This window comes from Staurois parvus, unplaced genomic scaffold, assembly GCF_062004578.1.
Source record: "Staurois parvus isolate SC_StPar_1 unplaced genomic scaffold, SC_StPar_1.0 ptg000206l, whole genome shotgun sequence".
Lineage (NCBI taxonomy): Eukaryota > Metazoa > Chordata > Amphibia > Anura > Ranidae > Staurois > Staurois parvus.
The window spans coordinates 556,739-580,325 of NW_028318002.1; the positions used below are offsets into that span (position 1 = coordinate 556,739).

Below are 23,587 nucleotides of genomic sequence, written 5' to 3' on the forward strand. Positions count from 1 at the left end.
GCATGTGTTAGTGCTTTGCCGGGCCATTCATTCAACGTCTCTGACGTTCCTGCATTGCAGCCTACCACAGTAACATATTACAGTACATTTTGAAATACTGAGTCAAAAAAAATGCTGCATGCCCATTCATTTGAAAGGTCTGCTCTAATGCAATGTGTGTTAAAGGATAAGTTCACCTTAAAATAATGTGCATATTTATTTTATGCAGGAAAAAAATGTGCATTTACAATTTTTTACTAGGTACCTGGAAAGTGTTGCACCTGCAATCAGCAGATCACGGGTGCAATGCAGGCCTCTGCAGACTGTCAGTGTAAGCAGTCATATCTCGTACAGGCAGGCAGTAGTAACACAATGACCGGAAGAATCAGTGAACTACTTAGAGTGCTCAACAGCACCCTGGTAGTTCACAATTAACTACAAGTCGACAGCCGAAAAGGATATCTGTGCTTGTAGATCATTCACAGAACCCTGTGAATGAATGATGCAGCCATGTGGATGGGGCCCCGCACTGCCGCGCTCTTTTCAAATAGTGACAGTAGGTACAGGGAGAAGATCCCCAACCTGCTGTCAAAAGGAGTGCTGGGATCAGGGCGCTGCTGCAAGAGTCGAAACGTTACATGTTCAACCCTAACAATGGGTGGAACTTGTATCATGTTCCCAAAGGTGAACTTATCCTTTTAAGGCACTAAAAGTGTGAATGGGCCCTAAGCCATGTTCTAAACGTCGGGTGAAGTGTATATCTAGCCAATCCTTTTTTTCTTCTTTTGGAATAGAGTAGAGAATAGTTAGAAAATGTGTCATTTTTTTTCTTAGTCCTGGTTCACACCTATGTGTTTTTGGTGCTGTTTGCAGAAATCCTCTGCAGTCCATTTAACATGGTTTCCTATGGGACACATTCACAGCTATTCTTTTTTCAGCTATTGCATTTTTTTAAAGTGTCAGGGACTTTTTTAAACACAAAACAGTTTTTGGTTCAATAGATTTTAATGGAGATGCTGCAGAAAAAGCATGTAGTTCATTTTTTGACATGTTTTTGATACATTTTTGACATGTTTTGCATTTTTTAATATGCCCAACAACAAATCAGCCCCCCCCCCCCAAAAAAAAAAACACATAAAAAATGCAAAACGCATCAAAAAACGTGGAAAAAGCATAAAAACTGCATGTGCAGAAATACAAAGCACACCACAAAAAGCACTGCAAAAAAAGAACAAAAGCAAACTGCATAGGTGTGAACCAGGCCTTATAATCTCTCACTGGTAGTTCCCTCTCCATTACTGTTCAGAAGTGACAAGAGGAAGTGAAAGAAAGTTCTCCAGAAGTGAAGGAAAATCCCTAGACCGTTCCCATGAAAGCAGGTGTCTTCTCACTTCCTGTTCCAGTATAAACTGTAAAATTTTGTATTTGTTATAAATTTCTGTCTCAGTGACAATGGTCACCAAGATATACAGGGCAAAACTCCCAAGTGATTACAGCAATAAAAACCTGACGGTATTCCTTAAAGTGTTACTAAACCCAGGACCCTGCAATCTCTAGATCTGCTCCCCCATGGTACACCGAACATGGAAAAGCAATTATTTTAGTAAGAATAAACTGCTAAATACCTTTTCTCATCAGCAGTATAAAGCAGTCTTGTGACTTCTATCAGTGTCCAGCAAAGCACTGGTTAAAGCTTGTAGAAGGAGCTTTCATTCTCCTCTGATTGTCCTAGGAGGCTGCAGGACCCCTGACCCTCTGTATGGATAGCACCAATTTGGCCCTGTGCTGATTACACGCACTCTCCCAAGAAAAAAACAAAAACTCTAGCAATACACACCAAACTGGGCATGTGTAGCTTGCCCCCAAGGCTCTGTACTATCAGCAGATGGATTGGGGACAGTGGAAGAAGGGGAGGATCAGAGAAGACAGGATCAAACATTAATTTACAAAATGCAGAGGATTATCCCCTTAGGTTCCACAGTGAGTATAACAAGCATGCTTCACTGCACATACAGACTAATTTTATTGGTGGGTTTAGTAACACTTTATCTATAAAGGTTTTGCAGAGATTAGTTTTTTTAGCCTTTTTTTAACCTACAGTACTTACAGTACTTGTATTGAAATTCTCAATTTAGGCTTCTTGGCATTATGACCTCTTCACTGGGATAAAAAAAAGTTGAAACAGAAAAAGCCTGTGAAAGATGCTGTTACCCAACATATTTGAGGTGTGAAATAGCTGATCCCCCACTGTTTATTTAATACAGGTACTTGTATGTATAGCGCCAACAATTTATGCAGCTCTTTATATATATATATATATATATATATATATATAGTGAGTTCACATCTGTCCCTGTCCTTAACGAGCTTACCATCTCAGGTTCCTAACTCATTCATACATACACTATATTGCCAAAGGTATTGGGACTCCCTTCCAGATCATTGGATTCAGGTGCCACCTGTGCAAGTCCATCCATAAACTTTCTTTGCTACTAAATATTCCATGGTCAACTGTTAGTGGAAGCAACTGGGAACAGCAACTCAGCCACGAAGTGGAAGGCCACGTAAAATGACAGAGCGGAGTCCGCGCATGCTGGAGCACACAGTGCGAAGAAGTCACCAACTATCTGCAGAGTCAATAGCTAAAGACCTCCAAACTTCATGTGACCTTCAGATTAACACAACAACAGTGTATAGAGAGCTTCATGGAATGGGTTTTCATGGCAAAGCAGCTGCATCCAAGCCTTATGTCACCAAGTGCAATGCAAAGCGTGGGTTGCAGTGGTGTAAAGCATGCCACCATTGGACTTGAGAGCAGTGGAGACATGTCCTCTGGAGTGATGAATCATGCTTCTCTGTCTGGTAACCCAATGGACCTGTCTGGTTTTGGCGGTTGCCAGTAGAATGGTACTTGCCTGACTGCATTGTGCCAAGTATAAAATTTGGTGGAGGGGGATTATGGTGTGGGGTTGTTTTTCAGGGGTTGGGCTTGGCCAGTGAAGGGAACTCTTGAGGCGTCAATAAAGACATGGATGAGCAAGTTTGGGGTGTAGAAACCGGACTGGTCCTGACCTCAACCCCACTGAACACCTCTGGGTTAAATTGGAGCATAGACTGTAAGCCAGGCCTTCTCGTCCGACATCAGTGCCTGGCCTCACAAATGCATTTCTGGAAGAATGGTCAAACATTCCTGTGGACAGCCTTCCCAGAAGAATTGAAGCCGTTATAACTACAAAGGGTGGGCCAACTCAATATTGAACCCTACAGACTAAGACTGGGGTGCCATTAAAATTCATGTACGTGTAAAGGCAGGTGTCCCAATACGTTAGACAATATAGTGTGTGTATGTATGTATGTATGTGTATGTGTATGTGTATGTATATATATATATATATATATATATATATATATATATATATATATATATATATTAGGGTCAGTTTAGACAGGAGCCAACTAACCTACCAGCAAGTCTTTAGATTGGGGAGAAAACCCACACAGGCACAGAGAAAACATGCAAACTCCATACAGGCAGTGTTGTGTTTGGGACTTGAACCAGCAACCCTTGTGCTGCTAGACAGAAGTGCTAGCCACTTGTCCACTGTGCCTGTGGTTTCATCTGTCACTTGCTATGTCATTACAGTAATATGTCTTGCTATGGGAAATACTCAGACTATGTCTATCAGTTGAGCTATCTACAGATGCATGCCCCAAACGTAAAGCTCATCTCTATGAAAAACTGAGCCACCTCAGCCATTCAGATTTTTTTTGTTTACATACCTAGTGAAGCAACGGTTTGCTCAGCTAAGTCCACCATCCTTGCTAGCACCGTTTCTGAGTGCAAGGGACTGTTAATACAGCAATTTAGAAGTGTCTGTACCAGCTGATGTCATCATTGGCAGGACTCTTTCTTTTGATAGCCAATACGAAGTTTCATGTAAGCAGTGATGTGGACACCAGAAGAATGATCTTGCCTTCTGTACACAAAGAAGAGAGAAGACTCTGGGCCAAAACATGATATGACTATGGATTTAGGGGGGTAAAAGGGACATTCGGGTAATTTTTCTTTATATGCCAGAAAATAGTTGTAGGGGGTGAGGGAGAGCCTGGATTTTAGATTTAAATACATGTCCTTGAGCCAACTGCAGTAATATGTGAAATTGCAATACCACAATGCTATATAATGGATCTTCCCAACGTTTTCCCATTAGCTTATGCATGAGAGATTTAAAAAATTAAAAAAAATGTGTCTGTATATAAACACTTAACTACCACAGAAATCAATTACCAAAAATCATTTTCTCAGTGCCAGTTCACATATAAGCGGATTGGATTCAGTTTGAACCACATGGAATCCGCATGGCGTGCAAAATAACATTACTTCCTATGGTGCCTGTTCATATATGTTTGGTGCACTGGCAGCACAAATAGAAAAAGAGTCCTGCCTGATTTCTAATCAGTGTGGTCCAGTTCAGGTGTGGATTACAGGCTCTTGACTTCTATGGGAACTGTTTCTAAACAACACATCATCAATTGTGAACAGGATAAAATCCTGTCCTGACCCTGATATAAACCTGACCCGGTGAAAAACTACTGTGTTAATTAGTTGTGAAACCTGAGCTTCAATCCGCACATGTGTGAATCCACACTAATCAGAGTGCCAAACCAATAGTCAAATTCTACAAAATCTTCTATAGCCTCAAATTGAGGTGACATTAAAAATCCAAGGTATTTTGGGTTTCTGGCAGTTTCCCTGTAACAGGGTTTAGGATTTGGGTGACTTTTTAAATAAGCAGATTTATTGGAAGAGATAGTTAGGGGAACCATGTTTTCATGAAAGAAGCCTTACCTGGGCCACTGTGTTCTTACATTGGACTAACATTCTACAATAATGATATTGGGGGGTTATGTACTAAAACTGGTACAAAATTTGGTGAAGCTCTGCATAGAAACCAATCAGCTTCCAGGTTTTATTGCCAAAGCTTAATTGAACAAGCTGACGTTAGAAGCTGATTGGCTACCATGGACAGGTGCACCAGTTTTAGTAAATCTCCTCCTTTGAGAATAAAAATCCAGTGCTTCTATCACACATTTTTCAAAAATCATTTTTTGTTTGTAACCAAGAGTGGCTTCATATTTATAGGAAAATCAGATTTCCAGAACATATTGTTTTTCAAACAGTCAGCCGCTATCTACCAATGGATAGAGGCTGAAGTGAATTTGAAAGACTGCCCAGCCAACATATGTTCTGAAAATCTGATTTTCATATACATCTACATCATTTTGGCAGCAGGAATGGTTGTAAAATAACCTAATTGTCGTGTCTGTGCTAAAACAATATGGTGTATAAGAAAGTGTGCTTCAGATCAAAGTACAAGGGGTAGGTGAGTGGTGGATTGGTAGTTAATGCAAAAGCAGACAAAACCTTATAATATAATTTACATCCTCTATACAGTCTGCTTTAGATGTACTAGGCCAATTTAAATGATTTGATGGTCTATCTAAACCAGCTATGTGATTTCCATTCAGGTAGTCCCGTGTGCTACATTGATTTTGGTTAATTTAAATAAGATTGCAAATTTTGGCACCACTTTACAGCTGCTGGGGAGGGATTTGTATTTTCTTAGGGTTTTCCAAAGATCGCACAAGTATTGGTGAGAGTAGGCATAAGCAAAGTGTTTTGGGAAAAAGGTGAGGAGGACAAGTGGGCACTCTTTATGTCTGGAGGAAAATAAATTTAATCTCCAAATACGGAAAGGTTTCTTCACAGTAAGAGCTGTGAAAATGTGGAATAGACTCCCTCAAGTTGGTTCTGGCTAGCTCAGTGGATTGCTTTAAAAAAGGCCTGGCCTTTTTCTTAGATACACAGAATATAACTGGATACTAACATTTCTAGGTAAAGTTGATGTAGGGAATATCCAATTGCCTCTCGGGGGATCAGGAAGGAATTTGTTTTTCCCAGCAGGAGCAAATTGGATCCTGCTTTGCTGGGGTTTTTTTTCTTTGCCTTTCTCTGGATCAACTGTGGTTATAGATTATAATTTTTTTTTTTTTTTTTATTATGGTTGAACTGGATGGACTTTTCTCTTTTTTTTTCAGCCAGACCAACTATGTAACTATGTGAGTAAATTTCCATGAGAAGTTTAATGTGCCTGTTAAAGCAGAACTGTACTGCATCTGAGCACCACAAATCAAAAACGCTATTTCAGTTATTTTTAATATTCAAAACTTTCCCACCCATTTATCTCTCTATACTTTATTTTGCTGAGAAATCACTTTGAAAACCACCCCCTAGCATTTCTGGCAGTGGCCATCTTAAGTAAGGGCAGATGATTCATGTAGCATTTACTTCCTGGAATCAATCTGCCTTTAGCTTAGAAAAGCACACCCTCTTACCTGCATTCCTAAGAAAACCCCTCTTCTCCTCCTGAAGACTCCTCAGATGTGTGACCTCATTTACCTAGGCACAGAAACCAGGAACTAAATAAAGAAATGTTAAATAAAAGTTTAAAACAAGTAAATATAATATGCTTTCCTATCTATCTAATAATGCTAGCAGCATGAAGATTAAAAATAGCCCATGTTGACTAAGAGAATAAAATTCCACTTTAAAGATTTGTCGAGTGCTTTTTCACATCCACATATGGGCACTGCAGGCAAAGGAACCGAGCTTCCCCTGATATACTGTATAAGAAGCATGCTTTGTGTATATAAGAGATTTACCTAGATTTATTTGGTCATAGTATACACTTTTTTAGGATCATAGATGTGCTGCTTGTGATACATAATGTCTTTCAAATTTAAATGCATCCTTTGCAATTCCGATTATGTCGTTTTTGTTTGTTCAGTAAACAATGCTATACATTTTATAGAGCAGAAGACCTCACATAACATAATGCAAATACATTGCATTGAATGATAGTTATATTAGCTGTAAAAACATGAACTCTTTCTAGTTTATGATAATAACCAGGGGCGGACTGACCATTCGAGCACTCGAGCACTGCCTGAGGGCCCGGGGTCAGTAGGGGGCCCCATGAGATGCCCCTGGTACCTTTTCATTGGCTTTTTTGGGTGTGGGCGAGGACACGGGGCCCCATGATCCCCTATTGCCCGGGGGCCCCATGAGTTGTCAGTTCGCCCCTGATAATCACTACATGTGCTGTGTGTGCTGCCAGTATAAATCTCTCAGCAACATTGCATACCATAGCGTATTTTGGTTTGCTAAGCTGTTATACAATGAATAGATAAAGGTATCAACATATAGAATTAATCATTTATTTTGATTAATGTGAAAGCAAAAGAGACCAGTTTTCAAGACCATTTTATAAAGAGCTTGCTATGGAAACCATACACACTTCCATATTGTTATCTGATTGATGTGAGATTCTATCCACACGATCAAATCCGCAAACAATCAAAGATACAGAACTTATCTTGCATTTAAAATAAACTTGATTTAGACCAGATTCGCTAGGGCAGAAAATTTTAAATCATGATGTGCTAGTCAGAAGTATTTAGATGCTTTGTTTATGAAGTTGATCATATTTCGATTGATCAGATTATGAAATTGCATGGTGATCAATAACTTATGATTGTAACTTCCAGTTATTGATTAAATCACATCCCTTTATCCATACTCCATAATCTACCTTGGGAGCGAACATGAGAGGGTGCTTACATTCCTACATACAGTGGGACTATGGAGAACAAATGTAACCACCCTCTAACAGAAAGTCAGATCACAGCAGCAAAAGAAAAAGGAATTTGGAGGGGGCTGAAAGTAACAGGACATTTTGAGGTAAAGCAATATTAAACCCAAAAGAAAACCTGTATTATATTGGAGCCTACCAATTCTTAGATGTGATGTCTGAATTAGTTATCTTTTTTATGATTTCTTGCTTTTATTTTTATCTGGTGATCCAACCAGTAAGTCTGTTGTTTTTTCAATAGTAAAAGCTGTCCTGCAGATGTATCGATTAAGAGTGTTGAGATAAACCATTTACCACTACAAGGGGTGCCTACAACAATCATCTCTAATTTATTTATATAAAACCTTTAACCCAAAGAAAAAAAACTGTTGCTCTAACTACCGTGTGAGCTGGAGTTTGGCTTCAATTTGCTAGTGTATTAAAATCTGCTATTACACATAGCGCTCTCCTCCCCTAGACTAAGGGCTCGTTCACACTTGGCTGTTTTACCAACGCTTGCCAAACGCCCCTATAGCGTTTGGCAAGCGTTGGTCCGGCGTTTGCGGAGTGTTTTTTACCGCTCGGCAAACGCTCCGCAAACGCCACATGTGCGGTTTAGTGGCGGTTGCTAGGCGTTTGCCGAGCGTTAATAATGCCCCACAAACGCCTATAATACAGTTTGAGTGGTGTTACCGCTCCGCAAACGCCCCGCAACGGCGTCGCAACCGCACCGCAAACGCCGGCCGGACGTTTGCGGAGCGGCACCATAGACAAGAATAGGAGGCTTCAAAGCCTCCTGACTCGACCAGAGGCGTCCGTTTTGCCGCGACGCGACGCAAACGCTCCCCTTAGAATAGCACCATGTGCTGTAATGTGCAGAATTGGCAGAGGCGCTTGGGAAGCGGTAAAAACGCTTCCCAAACGCCTCTCTGCCGCCTGCACACAAGGCTAGTGTGAACGTAGCCTAACAATGCTGCTGTCCAAAGGTGCCCCTTGTGCTCCTCCATCCAAAGTGGGGGCACTCTAATACAGGAGGTATGTTACTGGCCATATCACCAGGTAAAAACAGAAGGGAGGGGAAAGCCTGAAAAGAAAAAAACGGATACAGCCACCACATCTAATGATTGGTAAGTTGCAATATATTACGTTTTTGTTTTAAGATTCAATACCAATTTAAGATAACGTACCTGAATATTTTTTTTTCAACCAAGTTTTTAGTGTCATTTTACCTGTTGTGACAATATAATAACCGTTTATTATACAGTTAGATTTTGTCTTTTCAATGGCCTCTTTTTTCGCACTGATCTCCCATGCTCTGTTAAAAATGAAACTGTTTTGTTATACATACTGAGGGAGATTTACTAAATCTGGTGCAGCCCCAGAAGACGTCTGGTATGACAAAACGCGTCAGAAAGAGCCTTCCCTGTGACGTCATTGCGTACAAATTTACTGGAAATACAGCTTTCTATGCCGTTTAGTGACCATATTTAAACACCTATGTTTTGTTTTTGTTTTTTTTACATACAGTGAAGGAAATAAGTGTTTGATCCCCTGCTGGTTTTGAATATTTGCTCACTCACAAACAAATGATCAATCTAAAAATCGAATGGTAGGTGTATTGTAACACTGAGAGACAGAATAGCAACAAAAAATTCTAAAGAAATGTATGTCTAACAAATGATGCACTGATTTGCATGTTCATGAGGGAAATAAGTATTTGATCCCCTATCATTCAGCAGGATTTCTGGCTACCAGATGTCTTTCATACAGGTAACAAGCTGAGATTAGAAGCAGTCTCTTAAAGGGAGTGCTGCTAATCTCATTTTGTTACCTGTATAAAAGACACCTGTCCACAGGAGCAATCAAACAATCAGATTCTAAACTCTCCACCATGGCAAAGACCAAAGAGCTGTCCAAGGATGTCAGGGACAAGATTGTAGACCTACACAAGGCTGGACTGGGCTACCAAACTATTGCCAAGCAGCTTGGTGAGAAGGTGACTGCAGTTGGTGCAATCATTCGCAAATGGAAGAAACCCAAAACAACTGTCAGTCTCCCTAGTTCTTGTGCACCATGCAAGATCTCACCTCGTGGAGTGTCAATGATCATGAGAACAGTTAGGAATCATCCCAGAACTACACGTGAGGATCTTTCAATGATCTCCAGGCAGCTGGGACCACAGTCACCAAGAAAACAATTGGTAACACACTATGCCTACAAGAATTGAAATCCTGGAATACTCGCAAGGTCTCTCTTCTCAAGGAAGCACATGTCCAGGTATTTCTGAAGTTTGCCACTGAACATCTGAATGTAGCAGAGGAGGACTGGTTGAAAGTGTTGTGATCAGATGAGAACAAAATCTAGCTCTTTGGAGTCAACTCATCTCGCCGTGTTTGGAGGAGGATGAATGCTGCCTATGACCCCAAGAACACCATCTCAACTGTCAAACATGGTGGTGGAAACATTCTGCTTTGGGGGTGTTTTTTTTGCTAAGGGGACAGGACAACTGCAACACATCAGAAGGACGATGGACAGGGCAATGTACCATCAAATCTTGGGTGAGAACCTTCTTCCCTCAGCCAGGGCATTGAAAATGGGTCACGGATGGGTGTTCCAGCATGACAGTGACCCAAAACACATGGCCATGGCAACAAAGGAGTGGCTCAAGAAGAAGCACATTAAGGTCCTGGCGTGTCCTAGCCAGTCTCTAGACCTTAATCTGATTGAAAATCTGTGGAGGGAGCTGAAAGTTCAAGTTGCCAAGCGTTAGCCACCAAACCTTAAAGACTTGGAGAGGATTTGCCAAGAGGAGTGGGCCAAAACCTCTCCTGAGATATGTGCAAACCTGGTAGCCAACTACAGGAAATACCACAAAAAAGTAATTTGCGCTAGTAAATATATAAAATATGTCCGTGAATCAAAGAATATATAAGTAATGCATACATAAAAAATAAAAATAAAAAGTCCACACTTTAAGATATGTGACACAAAAAAACGTGCAAAAAAAATATAAACGTGACAATACCACCACCAAAACTTGAATAAACTCACCAGAGCTTATAAAACTAAACCATATATTGCTCTGGGAGCGGTAGTGTTAATAAAATAAGTCATTCATAGATGTATCTTCAAGGAATAATATTCTGCAGAACCCAGATCCACATAGACCAATTTCAGATGGAACAAACGCTTTTAAATCAAATTTGATTTAAAAGCGTTTGTTCCATCTGAAATTGGTCTATGTGGATCTGGGTTCTGCAGAATATTATTCCTTGAAGATACATCTATGAATGACTTATCATTTTATTAACACTACCGCTCCCAGAGCAATATATGGTTTAGTTTTATAAGCTCTGGTGAGTTTATTCAAGTTTTTGGTGGTGGTATTGTCACGTTTATATTTTTTGTGCACGTTTTTTTGTGTCACATATCTTAAAGTGTGGACTTTTTATTTTTATTTTTTATTTATGCATTACTTATATATTCTTTGATTCACGGATATATTTTATATATTTACTAGCGCAAATTACTTTTTTGTGGTATTTGTTACACTTTTTATTTATGGTGATTTTTTTGTAGCTGGTATATTATAATAAGTGATTTGTAGATCTATTTCTTCCTCTTTCCATAGGCGCCATTATATTTATTTTTCTATTTATAACTACAGGAAATGTCTGACTTTTATGATTGCCAACAAGGGATTTGCCACCAAGTACTAAGTCATGTTTTGTGAAGGTATTCAAATACTTATTTCCCTCATGAACATTCAAATCAGTGCATAATTTGTTAGACATGCATTTCTTTTGAATTTTTTGTTTCTATTCTTTCTCAGTGTTACAATACACCTACCATTCGATTTTTAGAATGATCATTTCTTTGTGAGTGAGCAAACATTCAAAATCAGCAGCGGATCAAATACTTATTTCCTTCACTGTACTTGTTAAGTGTGATTCTTGTGCAATAAATGGTGCTTTTAATTTTCTACACTGAGAGGCATATTTTTTATATCTATATGGGTGTATATACACGCCGTGTATTATATGGTCGTGGTCATCTGAGGAGAGGCTTGAGTTATTGCGGTCCGGCTTGACGCACACAATTCACTCCCTGATTTATTAACTAAAGAGCATGCTGACTTCTCTGAATAAGGGGGTCAATATATCTAGTAAGCATCCATCTTGTGTCCACAGTAGTGTTGGGTGACACTGGTGATTATGGAAGACTAAGAGATGATTTCAGAGCGTTTACCTTAAAGGGGACTTTTATATAATTTCACAATTGTAAAATAGTTCTCCATACATCTCCTCTTTTTGGGACGTTTTTCTTCGCTCAATATTTTTACCACTTTTTTTCACTTGAATGAGATTATTATTCACTTCAATTTATAGTTTGATGTTAATTTATTTGTGTTTATTATATTTTCACATTCTTTCTTGGTTTTTATGCACATTTATATCTATTAGCACAACACTGGTTATTGATTTGTGTATAGTAGCCAATCAGCTTCTAACTTTAGCTTATTCAATTAAGCTCTGGCAATAAAACCTGGAAGCTGATCGATTTCTATGCAGAGTTGTGCCAGATTTTTGAGCTTTAGTAAATAACTCCCACTGTTGAGTAGGTAGAAGCAAGCAGAAGGAGAAATTGGCATTAGGAAAGATGCAAACCTTGTGTCGCATAGCAGGTTTTCAAACCTTTTCCCTTCTTGTGTTAAGTTCCCCAAATAGGACTGAGAGCAACTGATCTGAATCCTCAGTCTGAGGACCCTAGCTGTGGGTCAGACAAAATCTTGTAGCGGGTCAGATGTGGCCCGTGTGCTCTAGGTTGGAGACCCCAGGTTTAGACTTTAGGAACCCTTACCTGGTTTACACTACATTTTCTGTTGGGGAACAAAAACCAGCTAAAAAAGTAAAACAATAGAAAAGTGCTGGTTCAAGCCTTACAAAGTTAAATGTTATGAGACCCTCCATGTAATTTAAATTCTGCTAATCTAGACCGTCTCATTCTGTAATTAGGTTCATGAGTAATGGTGTTTTGGCTTCTATAATGTGTCCAAGCAAATTCAACTAGTTTGAAGTTAGAATCATTCACCTATTGCCTTTATTTTCCTGACTTTCTGTGAGGTGTCCAAGGCCTGGCCGGATGAGATTCCTCTTTATTTACATAAAACCCCACATAATGTTTTCCATTGTTGGGCCTCTGTAATTGAGGAGTTACATTAAATAAGTGCTCTGCTTGCAATCATATAAAGATAGGCACTTCCAAAAGTTTAATAAGGAAAACACCTCAAGGGTTTGACTGCGCTTTCATACACTTTCTGGATAAATAATGTGAATAAATAGAAAAATGTGCGATCATAAATACACAAATAGATTGTCCATATAGACCTTAGTAAGGTCCAAATAGTGAGCAGTGCAAATATAATCCACTCAAAGGGTGATACAACTGTGCCACCATATGCTGTGCTTCTCCTCTCCACCACACAGAAACACAACATACTCCCCAGAGGGTATTGACTCCTTTAAAAAGAAATCAACATACACTTGCCCAGTATTAACTAGTCATCTCCACGAATAGCTGTTCTACTCCTGTGGACCTCCAATCCACTTTTTTACTGATGGATAAATGCAAGAACTGAGTGGTTTAAACAGCATTCCTCTGTCTTTAAAAGGACTCAATAATTTATCCAGCTCATGTCAGGGGAGAGATAAAGGCGCCTCCCATAGTGTAATAACCTCTTTTAAATGGAAAAAAAAAATGAAATGCACTTACAAGTAGTTAAGATCACATAGGTATATAGACATACACAGGAATGCCGATTTGCCAAATGCATTCCAATAACCGGAGGTGACATAAACCGAAAGTGCCGTTGTACTCGTTTCATCAGCAAACATCTGACATCCCAGGTGGCTGGCAGGGAGTGTAAAGGATGCTCTTATCGAAAGAAACTTCATGATTCTCCTGTTTTATCTTTATTGTGTGTTTGCTGTTTGTTCTAACTTCTTTCTTATGAAAATAGTACTTTTATGACTACTAGCACTAAAATTAATGATTTAGAGAGTATGCTAAATGTTACAGATCATCAGTGGTGGAGAAATATATTATATATAATATATTCTATATTACCATATATTCTAATACATTTCAAATGTATTGGTTATCCGGTGTTCTGAGATTTTTTTTTAGAGAGCGCAGACTTGACTGATAGACCACCTGAACAGGAACACCAATTGGTTCTGAACAAATGGTATTTACAGCGGTATTGAACACCAAAGGAGAAAATTTTAATATATTGCAGCTTACCAATTCCTATATGTGGTGGCTGCATTTTTCTTTTTTTGTGTTTATTTTCACCTGGTGATTTGGCCAGTAACACACTTCCTGTCTTATGGTGGTTCCACTGTGTGGAGTAGCAATTGTCAACCTGTGGAGACGGTACTGTTAGACTAGCAGATTTAGATGGACTTGAATAACACTTTTTTATTATTATTATTATTATACAGGATTTATATAGCGCCAACAGTTTGCTCACTGCTTTACAATATAACGGCAGACAATAAAGTAACAATACAGTTCAATACAAGAGGGATAGGAGGGCCCTGATCCTTGGAGCTTACAATCTAAGAGATGAACTCCAGCTAACACTTTTTGAGCAGTTACAGCAGTTTTCTTTTTGGGATATAGGTTTAAATACATGAATACATTCTAATCATAGCTAACTCCCCTGTCAGTTGTAAATGGTTTGCCTCAACGCCTTAACTACCACATTTGCTGGACAGCTTACAATGTTAAAGAAAGGGGGAAAAATTTACCAGGTCTAAATAAAGGAAAAAAAAGAGAAAACTAATGCACAACATTGAGAACTGGTAAACTGCAGTATGTTATACTTTTGCGCTTAATACTACTTTAAGGTTTTGCTTTTAGTTTTAAATGTTTTAAAGTGATTGTAAGGTTTTTTTTTATTTTTAAAAAATTAGAAACATGTTATACTTACTGCTCTGTGCAATGGTTTTGTACAGAGCAGCTTTGATCCTTCTCTTCTCTGGTCCCCCACCGGTGCGCCTGGCTCCTCCTGCCTTCTAAGCACCCCCAAAGCAAGCCATTTGCTATGTAAGTACTCATGCGGACCTAACTGGAATGTGTGCATCTATTGATACAAACAGTGTGGCTTGGCTTGGTTCTGTCCCCTGCTCCCTCGTCACTGGATTTGATTGTTAGCAGCAGGGGCCAATGGCTCCCACTCCTATCACTAACTCCAATGAGGAGAGAGCAGCACCACTGCTCTTGGGCACAGCACTAGATCAAGATCTGGCTCAAGTATGTATTTAGGGGGGGTGGGCTGCTCATAAAAAATTGTATAACTTAATGAACAGGATGTAGCAAGGTGACCAAAAAAACTTTCGTGTCTTTACAACCAATTTTTATATGTCACCCTTAACCACTTGACCTCCAGAGGATTTACCCCCCTTAATGACCAGGCCTCTTTTTGCTACTCGGCGCTGCACTAATTCAACTGATAATTGCGCGGTCATGCAATGCTGCACCCAAACGAAATTTACGTCCTTTTTTCACACAAATAGAGCTTTCTTTCGGTGGTATTTTATCACCTGTGCGCTTTTTTTTTTTTTTCACGCTATAAACAAAAAAAGGCCAAAAATTTTGAAGAAAAACGATATATTTTACTTTCAGCTATGAAAAATATATAGTAAACTCAAAGTTAGTTATAAATTTAGGCCAAAATGTATTCTGCTACGTTTTTGGTAAAAAAAAATCCCAATAAGTGTATATTGATTGCTTTGTGTGAAAGTTATAGCGTCTACAAACTATGGTATAGATACTGCAATTTACGCTATTTTTTTGCTATACAGCGCTGCGCTAGTTTAACGGACAATTGCGCGGTCATGCAAAATGGTACATAAATGAAATTTACATCTTTTTTTTTTCCCACAAATTGAGCTTTCTTTCGGTGGTATTTGATTGCCTGTGCGGTTTTTATTTTTTGCGCTATAAAAAAAAAAAAGGCTGACAATTTTGAGGAAAAAATATTTTGGACTTTTTGCTATAAAACATATCCAGTAAAAAAAAATTTAAAAATCAAATTTAGTCATAAATTTCTGCCAAACTGCATTCTGCGACATGTCTTTAGTAAAAAAAAATAAAAAAAAAAAACCAATACGTGTAAATTAATTGGTTTACGTGAAAGTTATAGCGTTTACAAATGGCGGGAAAGATACTGGGATTTTTAGTTTTTTTTTTTTTTATACTAATAATGGCGACGATCAGCGACTTATGGCGGCGATCAGCGACTTATGGCAGGACTGCGGCGGACATTCTGACATTGGGGGGTAAGGACTTGGGGTCACTGACATCCCCAGTGACACCAATACAGTGATCAGTGCAAAAAAAAAAAACACGGACACTGTACTAATGGCACTGGGGAGGAAGGGGTTAAGTTTATTATTCAGGGAAAGGGTTAACTGTGTGAGGGGAGTGTTTTACTAGTGGGCGGGGGTGTGTACTGCAGGGAACACCGCTAATCAGGAGAGAGAAACTCTTCTGTCCCGATCAGCGTGTCCTGAAGCTGTCCGGGAACTGACAGAAAGCACAGCTACTGCAGCTGTGCTCTCTGTCAGCGATTGCCGCCGATCGCCAGGACATAGCCGGTAACGATCAGCTATGACCCGGCGACTGACATCCGCGGCTGTGATTGGCGGGACAGGTAGGGCGGCGGAGTGCCTCCTACCTGTTTTAAAAACACACATTTTAAAACGTGGTTTTGCCGAACCGTGCCGCCCTGCCGCCGTATTTCTACAGTGGCTGGGCGGCATGTGGTTAAAGTCAACCTTTTCAGTTATACACTCACTGGTCACTTTATTAAGTACACCTTGCTAGTGCCAAGAAAATATCCCACACACCATTACACTACCATCAGCCTGAATTGTTGATACAAGGCAGGATGGATCCGTGCTTTCATGTTTATGCCAAATTCTGACCCTACCATCTGAATGCCACAGCAACCAGTCTGCCCATTCTCTTCTGATATCAACAAGGCATTTTCATCCACAAACTGCCACACACTGGATATTTTCACTTTTTCGGACAATTCTCTGTAAGCCCTAGAGATGGTTGTGCATGAAAAGATCAGAAGTTATTGAAATACTCAGACCAGCCCATCTGGCACCAACAACAATGCCGCGTTCAAAGACAATTAAATTCCCTTTCTTCCCCATTTTGATGCTCGGTTTGAACTTCAGTAAGTCATCTTCACCACTTCTATGTGTCTAAATGCATTGAGTTGCTGCCATGTGATTGACTGATTAGCAATTTGTGTTGCCAAGCAATTGAACAGGTGTACCTAATAAAGTGGCCAGTATATTGTACATTCACATCAGTCCCTAAGCCTCAAGGAGCATACAATCTAAGGTCCCTAGCTCACATTCATACATACACCTATATTAGGGACAATTTAGACAGGAGTCAATTAACCTACCAGCATGTGTTTGGAGTGTGGGAGGAAACAAGAGTACTTGGAGAAAACCCAGGCAGACATGGGGAGAACATGCAAACTCCAGGCAGGTGGTGCCGTGGTCGAGATTTGAACCAATGACCCAAGTACTGCCAGGTGGAAGTGCTAACTGTTTAGCCACTGTGCTGCCCATATCCCTACTGAGATTTACAAAACCCAGCCAGACAGCATGGCCTGACCTTTCTCTGCTGCAGTAAAACAGTACAGCTAGGTCATCTACCTGCCTCTAGTCCATGACTAGGCAGTGAAGGAGCAACAACAGGCTCATGAAGTCATCCCTCTGCACTCTCCTCATATTAACATGTTCCTTGCCAATCAATGTGACCTCTCTCCCTCACTCCCCTAATAAGAGTACTTCTTTACGGAGGTTTACATGAGGCCAAAATCAAGTCAAAATCGGATGCTTTTACTATTTTTTTTATGTTTTTTTTAATCGATATGTAACTGCATTCACTAGTACAGTATTTTTGAAACATCAGCCTGAAGCTTAGCTTTAGCCATCTGTAGTTCAAACATGTCTACATCCTTAAGGGCTCATGCACTGGGCTTAAAAAATGCCGCATCTAAAGTTTCTTGGCGCATTTTTTTCTGCCTATAGACACACCTCCCTGTTGGCTTATGTGTCCATGCACCTATAGGCATTTACAGGCATGTTAGAAGAGGAGCGTTTTACAGGCTAAAAAAAACATATCACCAGCTCATTCACATGAAGAACTTTTGAACGGAAAGATTGTGAAACACTCATAAACTAGTTAGGCACATTTAGGCGAGTTTGTGTCTTAATGCATTCTAATGGCCAGAATAAATTCTATTTTGACCAACAGAATGCATTAACACCAAGTGTGCAAAACACAGATTTTCCTGCCAGGATTAAAAAGGTGTTTGGAGGAAAGATTCAAATGGCCAGTGTGCATGAGCCCTTGTGTGTTTATTTCGGAAAGCAGAAGACATGGAGCAGCACAGTGGCTAAGTGGTTAGCACTTCCGCCTGGCAGTACTAGGGTCGCTGGTTCAAATCCCAACCACGGCACCACCTGCCTGGAATTTGTATGTTCTCCCTGTGTCTGCGTGGGTTTCCTCCGGGTACTCTGGTTTCCTCCCACACTCCAAAAGACATGCTGGTAGGTTAATTGGTTCCTGTCTAAATTGTCCCTAGTATGTGTATGTATGAATGTGAGTTAGGGACCTTAGAATGTACACCCCTTGAGGGTGAGGGACTGATGTGAATGTACAATATATATGTAAAGAGCTGCGTAAATTGATGGCGCTATACAAGTACCTGAAATAAGACATGCATAGAAGGCCATCTAGTAGATCATCTACTAGACACTGTCATGGAGCATTCTTGAGTGGCTATTGTAGCTGTCAATAAGTGATCCATAAATTACCATTGTAGATATTAACAATGATCTAGGTTGTGTGTTGTCATGAGTAATTAATGTGTAGAGAGATAGACACCGCTGGACTGTAATGACCTCTTCACAGATACCACATGTGAATAGTTTATTATATCATGACGTCAGACAAGTGTCCTAAGCAGTAAAGGTTGATGTCCATCGTGATGATATGCAGGCTAAGCTGCCAGTACTTATTACACGTCCTGATGATCAAACATAAGGTACGGACGTTTTTATCTCCTGGAAAAAAAGGTTCATCATACTTCCAGATCACACAAGTACATTATATAGCTGTGCGAAAAACTAACTTAAGTAAATACTGGCAAATTGCTGCCTATTATAAACCCTCTCCATACTGGATTTAGAATATAACAAATATAATCATCATATAAAGATGATGATTCACAAAAATCACACTGTATCCATAATTACTGTAGGGCAGTTTAGAAATAACTATGGTTCATTCTGAGAAATGGATTTTTATGGTGTCTCCATCTTTCTAATCTCCAGGACCTGCTTTGCTTCTTTTCTTTCTGCCGAGCTATTTATCTCATTAGCATGCCATGATTGAGTAGACTTGTCTCATGGAGAATGTTGTGGCTTATATATATTGGGCTGTCAATTTGCATGATAAAAGTGAGTGGGAGGGGGCAAAAACACAGCAACAAGGTCATCTGGACCTGGATTGCCTATTATCCATACCCTCATCACGAAGAAAATGGTAAAAACTTGATTAACCTTTTCATAATATATTTGAAAAGCTATAGTTGTTTGCTAATACTGGTTTGCTGATACTGATTTTGTTACCATCTTTATTTTCTGGACTGATGACTTATTATTTATTTATTTTTTAGGATTGTGTACAGTTGAACCAGTACAAATTGCAAAGCGAAATTGGCAAAGTGAGTATTCCATAAATGTTCTAAACGTATGCAGTATATTTGCCTTGTTTGTTTGTCCAGAGAAATTGAAAACAACACGTTACATGTAGATGCAAAAGCAGTCTTGTGGGTGGGACATTTCACAGTAACGCAGGAAGGAGTACTTCACTACAATGTTTAATTTTGGATTGTGTAAGGCTAGGCTCATATCTGTGAGGTTGGTGCCGCTGTGGATCTGCACGAAAATCCGCACCACCCGCACAGAGAAATGCGGACCCGCGGGTGGGCGCAATTAGTTCTAATAGCACGCCGCCTGCACTGGAAAATGCAACCGTACTGGGAACCAAGGTCTGCGTTTTCTGAAGAAGTACAGGGACTTCTTCCCTGCGTGTCACAGGGCAGGAGAGTCCATTGAAATGAATTGGCTCTCGTGCCAGCGCAAAACGCGGCCCACATGGCCGCATATATGTGAACCGGGGCTAAGGGAGGGTTATAACCCCAGGCAGTTTTTTTTTTCTTTTCCCTTTTTGCATCCATGTTTCATTAGTGGAAATTTCCTTTCACCTCCTGTCCCATAACCAAAACAGGAAGTGAAAGGAAATCTCCCCAAAGTGAGGGAATCCTAGGTTTGCACCAGTCACCAGAACTAGTGTCTCATTGGAAGTTTTCCCCTCTGTTGCTGTTCTAGGGACAACCCAAGATTTTGGATTTTCTTTCACTTTCGATGATAACAATAAGCATGACAAATAGAGAAATTGAATTTCCCTAACTGGTGCACAGACTGCAATAAAACCTAACAGGTGTTCTAAAAAAAAAGTTTTGTCTTTAGTTATACCTAAAGGAGAAGTTCAACTTTCAACAAAAAATAATAAATGCACATTATGTGCAGGTAAAGAAATGTGCATTTATTATTTTTTGTTTTGGGAACCTGTAAAACATTGCACCAGGGAACAGCAGATCAGCTGATGCCATGCAGGTCTCCTGCAGATCTGTCAGTGTATCGGCTTCCTCATACAGGGAAGCCGATACTGGCAGGAAGACTCAATAAACAACCACAACACTCACAGCGCCATGGTAGTTCATTGAGAACTACAAGCCAACAGCCGCAAAGGCTGCTGGGACTTGTAGTTTGCTCATTCACAGAACACTGCCACGTCTTTTTTAAAATTGTGACAGCAAGCAGAGAGAAGATCCCCTGCTAGCTGTCACAATGGGGATCGGGGAGAGTGGGGGCTGGTCCGTTTGTAACATGTTACAATGTGTTATCCTTAACCACTTGCCCTCCAGAGGATTTACCCCCCTTCCTGACCAGGCCATTTTTTGCGATACAGCGCTGCGTTACTTTGACAATTGTGCGGTCATGCAACACTGCACCTAAATTGAATTTGTCCTTTTTTCCCACAAACAGAGCTTTCTTTCAGTGGTATTTGATCATCTGTACATTCTTTATTTTTTGTAATATAAACAAAAAAAGGCAAACCATTTTTAAAAAAAAAAAAAAAAAATATGTTTTTGACTTTTTGCTATTAAGCATGTCCAGTAAAAAAATAAAAAACAAATTTTGTCATAAATTTAGGCAAAAATGTATTCTTCTACATTTCTTTGCTTAAAAAATATCCTGATACGTGTACATTAATTGGTTTATGTGAACGTTATAGCGGTTAGAAATGGCAGTGTATATACAGTGGAATTTAAGAATAACATTTTTTTTACTAGTAATGGCGGCAATCAGTGACTTATAGCAGGACTGCGGCGGGCATTCTGACACTGGGGGGGAACTGACTTGGTGTCACTGACATCCCCAGTGACACCAATACAGTGATCAGTGCTAATAAATAGCACTGACACTGTACTAATGGCACTGGGCAGGAAGGGGTTGACATGTGGGGCGATCAAAGGATTAACTGTGTTCTGTGCTATGTAGAGCCACACAAAGCAGTGTGCAGGAGCTGACGGGAGAGATCTGTATTGTTTACATATAGGTCTCTCTCCCGTCGGTAATACTCAGAGATCGCCGAGTGCCGGTGGGGAATCACCGGCCAGGACCCGGTGGCTGACAGCCGAGGCTGCAAATGGCGGCGAGGGTTGGGTGTGCACGCCCCCCCTACCCGGAACTGCAAATTCATGTGTATACAGTATATACGTGATTTTGTGCACCCGTGCCGCCCTGTAGCAGTATTTCTGCTATAAGGTGGAGTCGAAGCGCTATGGATGTAACATGTTACGAAAGTTGAACTTATACTTTAAAACCACACCTAGACCAAATAGAGTTTTATGCATCATAGTGGTAAACGATACATTAGGAGCTGTGCAGAGTGAAAAAGTCCTATTTTTGCATTCTATGAACTAAATTACATTTCTTGTGTTTTGCTGTATTGGGTGTTTAGATTTGTAGTTTGTCTAGGGTGCTGTACATTTTGTCTGGTTACGCCTATCCAAAGAATGCTTTGTTTTGCAGGTATTTAGGCTTGAAAATTCTATATTAAAATATTATGCTTCATGAATGAAATATCCAATTTGCTATATGCATTTGTTGGCTTTATTTTTACATGTTGCTTTACATAGCAATATTTCATCATGGCCGGTTTTATGGAATATCCTGAATATAGTTAAGACAGCATTGCAGTAATCAACTGGTTTTAAGTCTCTTACCACATGATGCTGTTCTATGCAGTCTCTCTGTCCGAGGATTACAGTGGACCAAGATATTTGTCGACTTGTACTTATTTAATTCAGTCTTTCAGAAAATTAGGATTTTGATGGCAGTTACCGAATGAATATTAGTCTCATTGCACCCAAACAATGATGCTCACGTGAGCTTCTGGAGTTTGTTTGCTCATTATATGGCGCTATAAGGACATATTGCACCCAAACCACTATTTGGTTGGAATGTACCTATAGTTAACTACAGATGCTCATGAGAGCATTCGAGACATTCAGGAACGTATGCTTGATCAATATATGGTGCTTTCAGGACCCATTGCATATGATGCATCTGATTAGAATGTACCGGTTAGTTAAATATTAATACTTATATGAGCATTAGATCTGGTTCACAACTGTGCATTTCCTTAGGTACATTTTACATGCATTATCACTGAATTCTATATGGTGTATTTTGGTGAAAGTGCATTTAAAATTCAGGGTTTTTTTTTTTTAGTGCGCTGCACCTAAAATTCACAGATGTGAACAGGGCCTTAGAGGCATTAAGCAACATAAAATTGCTCAATGTAGATGCATGCAGCACCTACCTATAGTTCATTGAAAAAGTATTCATGCCCTTTGAAGTTTTCCACATTTGTCATTTTACAAACAAAAATGTAAATGTATTTTATTGGGATTTTATGTGATAGACCAACATGAACTGGCGCATAAGATCCTTTTTTTTTTTTTTTTTTTTTTTTTAAGTGGAATTTGTTTTGTTACTGGGCAGAATAAAAATGCAAAAGGCGGCAAAAACACACTACAATGCATTTCAGCAGATTCCACATTGAACTCCATTGTAGCCAAAACACTGCTTTTTGCTTTTAAAAAAGTCCCTGACACTGTCCAAAAACGCAGCAGCTCAAAAAACCATAGATATGAACATGTCCCATAGGAAACCATGTTAAATGGACTGTAGTGCATTTCTGCAAAAAGCACTAAAAAACGCATTGGTGTGAATGGAGCCTAAGTGTATTTTTTTTTTAATAAAAATTTGTGTTTAGAACTACTTTCTTTGTTCTCCAGGGTCTCTGCTTTCAGGATTAGTATAATGTTTGGGGGTTTTACCTAATCATCAGGCCTAAAATGATTCTTTAACTACCTGCCGACCGCAGATAGCCGAATGACGGCTGCACTGCGGCCGGCCAGTTCTGGGTGGACGTCATATGACGTCCCCCCAGAACGCGCTCTCCTGCGCGCCCCAGGGGGCGCGCACCCGGCGATCTCCGTGATCGCTGTGTCCTACGGACACAGCTGATCACGAGATGTGGTAAAAGGCCGATCATACCGGCCTTTTACCACGTGATCAGCGGTGTCCAATGACATGCTGATCACAGGGAAATGCAAGTGCCGGTTCTCGGCTGCACTTTCCTCACGCTGTCAGATCGTGAGGAAAGTACTGCCGAGAACC

General features: G+C 39.9%; 1 protein-coding gene across 8 annotated transcripts in view; it reads left to right on the plus strand.

The window, feature by feature from the left end:
• The window catches only part of CAMKK1 (calcium/calmodulin dependent protein kinase kinase 1), a 323,389-nt gene that overhangs the window by 117,928 nt on the left and 181,874 nt on the right, over positions 1-23,587 (plus strand). For all 8 annotated transcript variants that reach the window (XR_016312890.1, XM_089678491.1, XM_089678497.1 and 5 more), the window contains one exon: positions 19,447-19,494. Coding sequence is in view for 7 of the 8 variants with exons in the window: in XM_089678491.1 (XP_089534617.1) it covers positions 19,447-19,494 (48 nt within the window). In the remaining variant the exon portion in view is untranslated. The remainder of the gene's footprint in view (positions 1-19,446; positions 19,495-23,587) is intronic.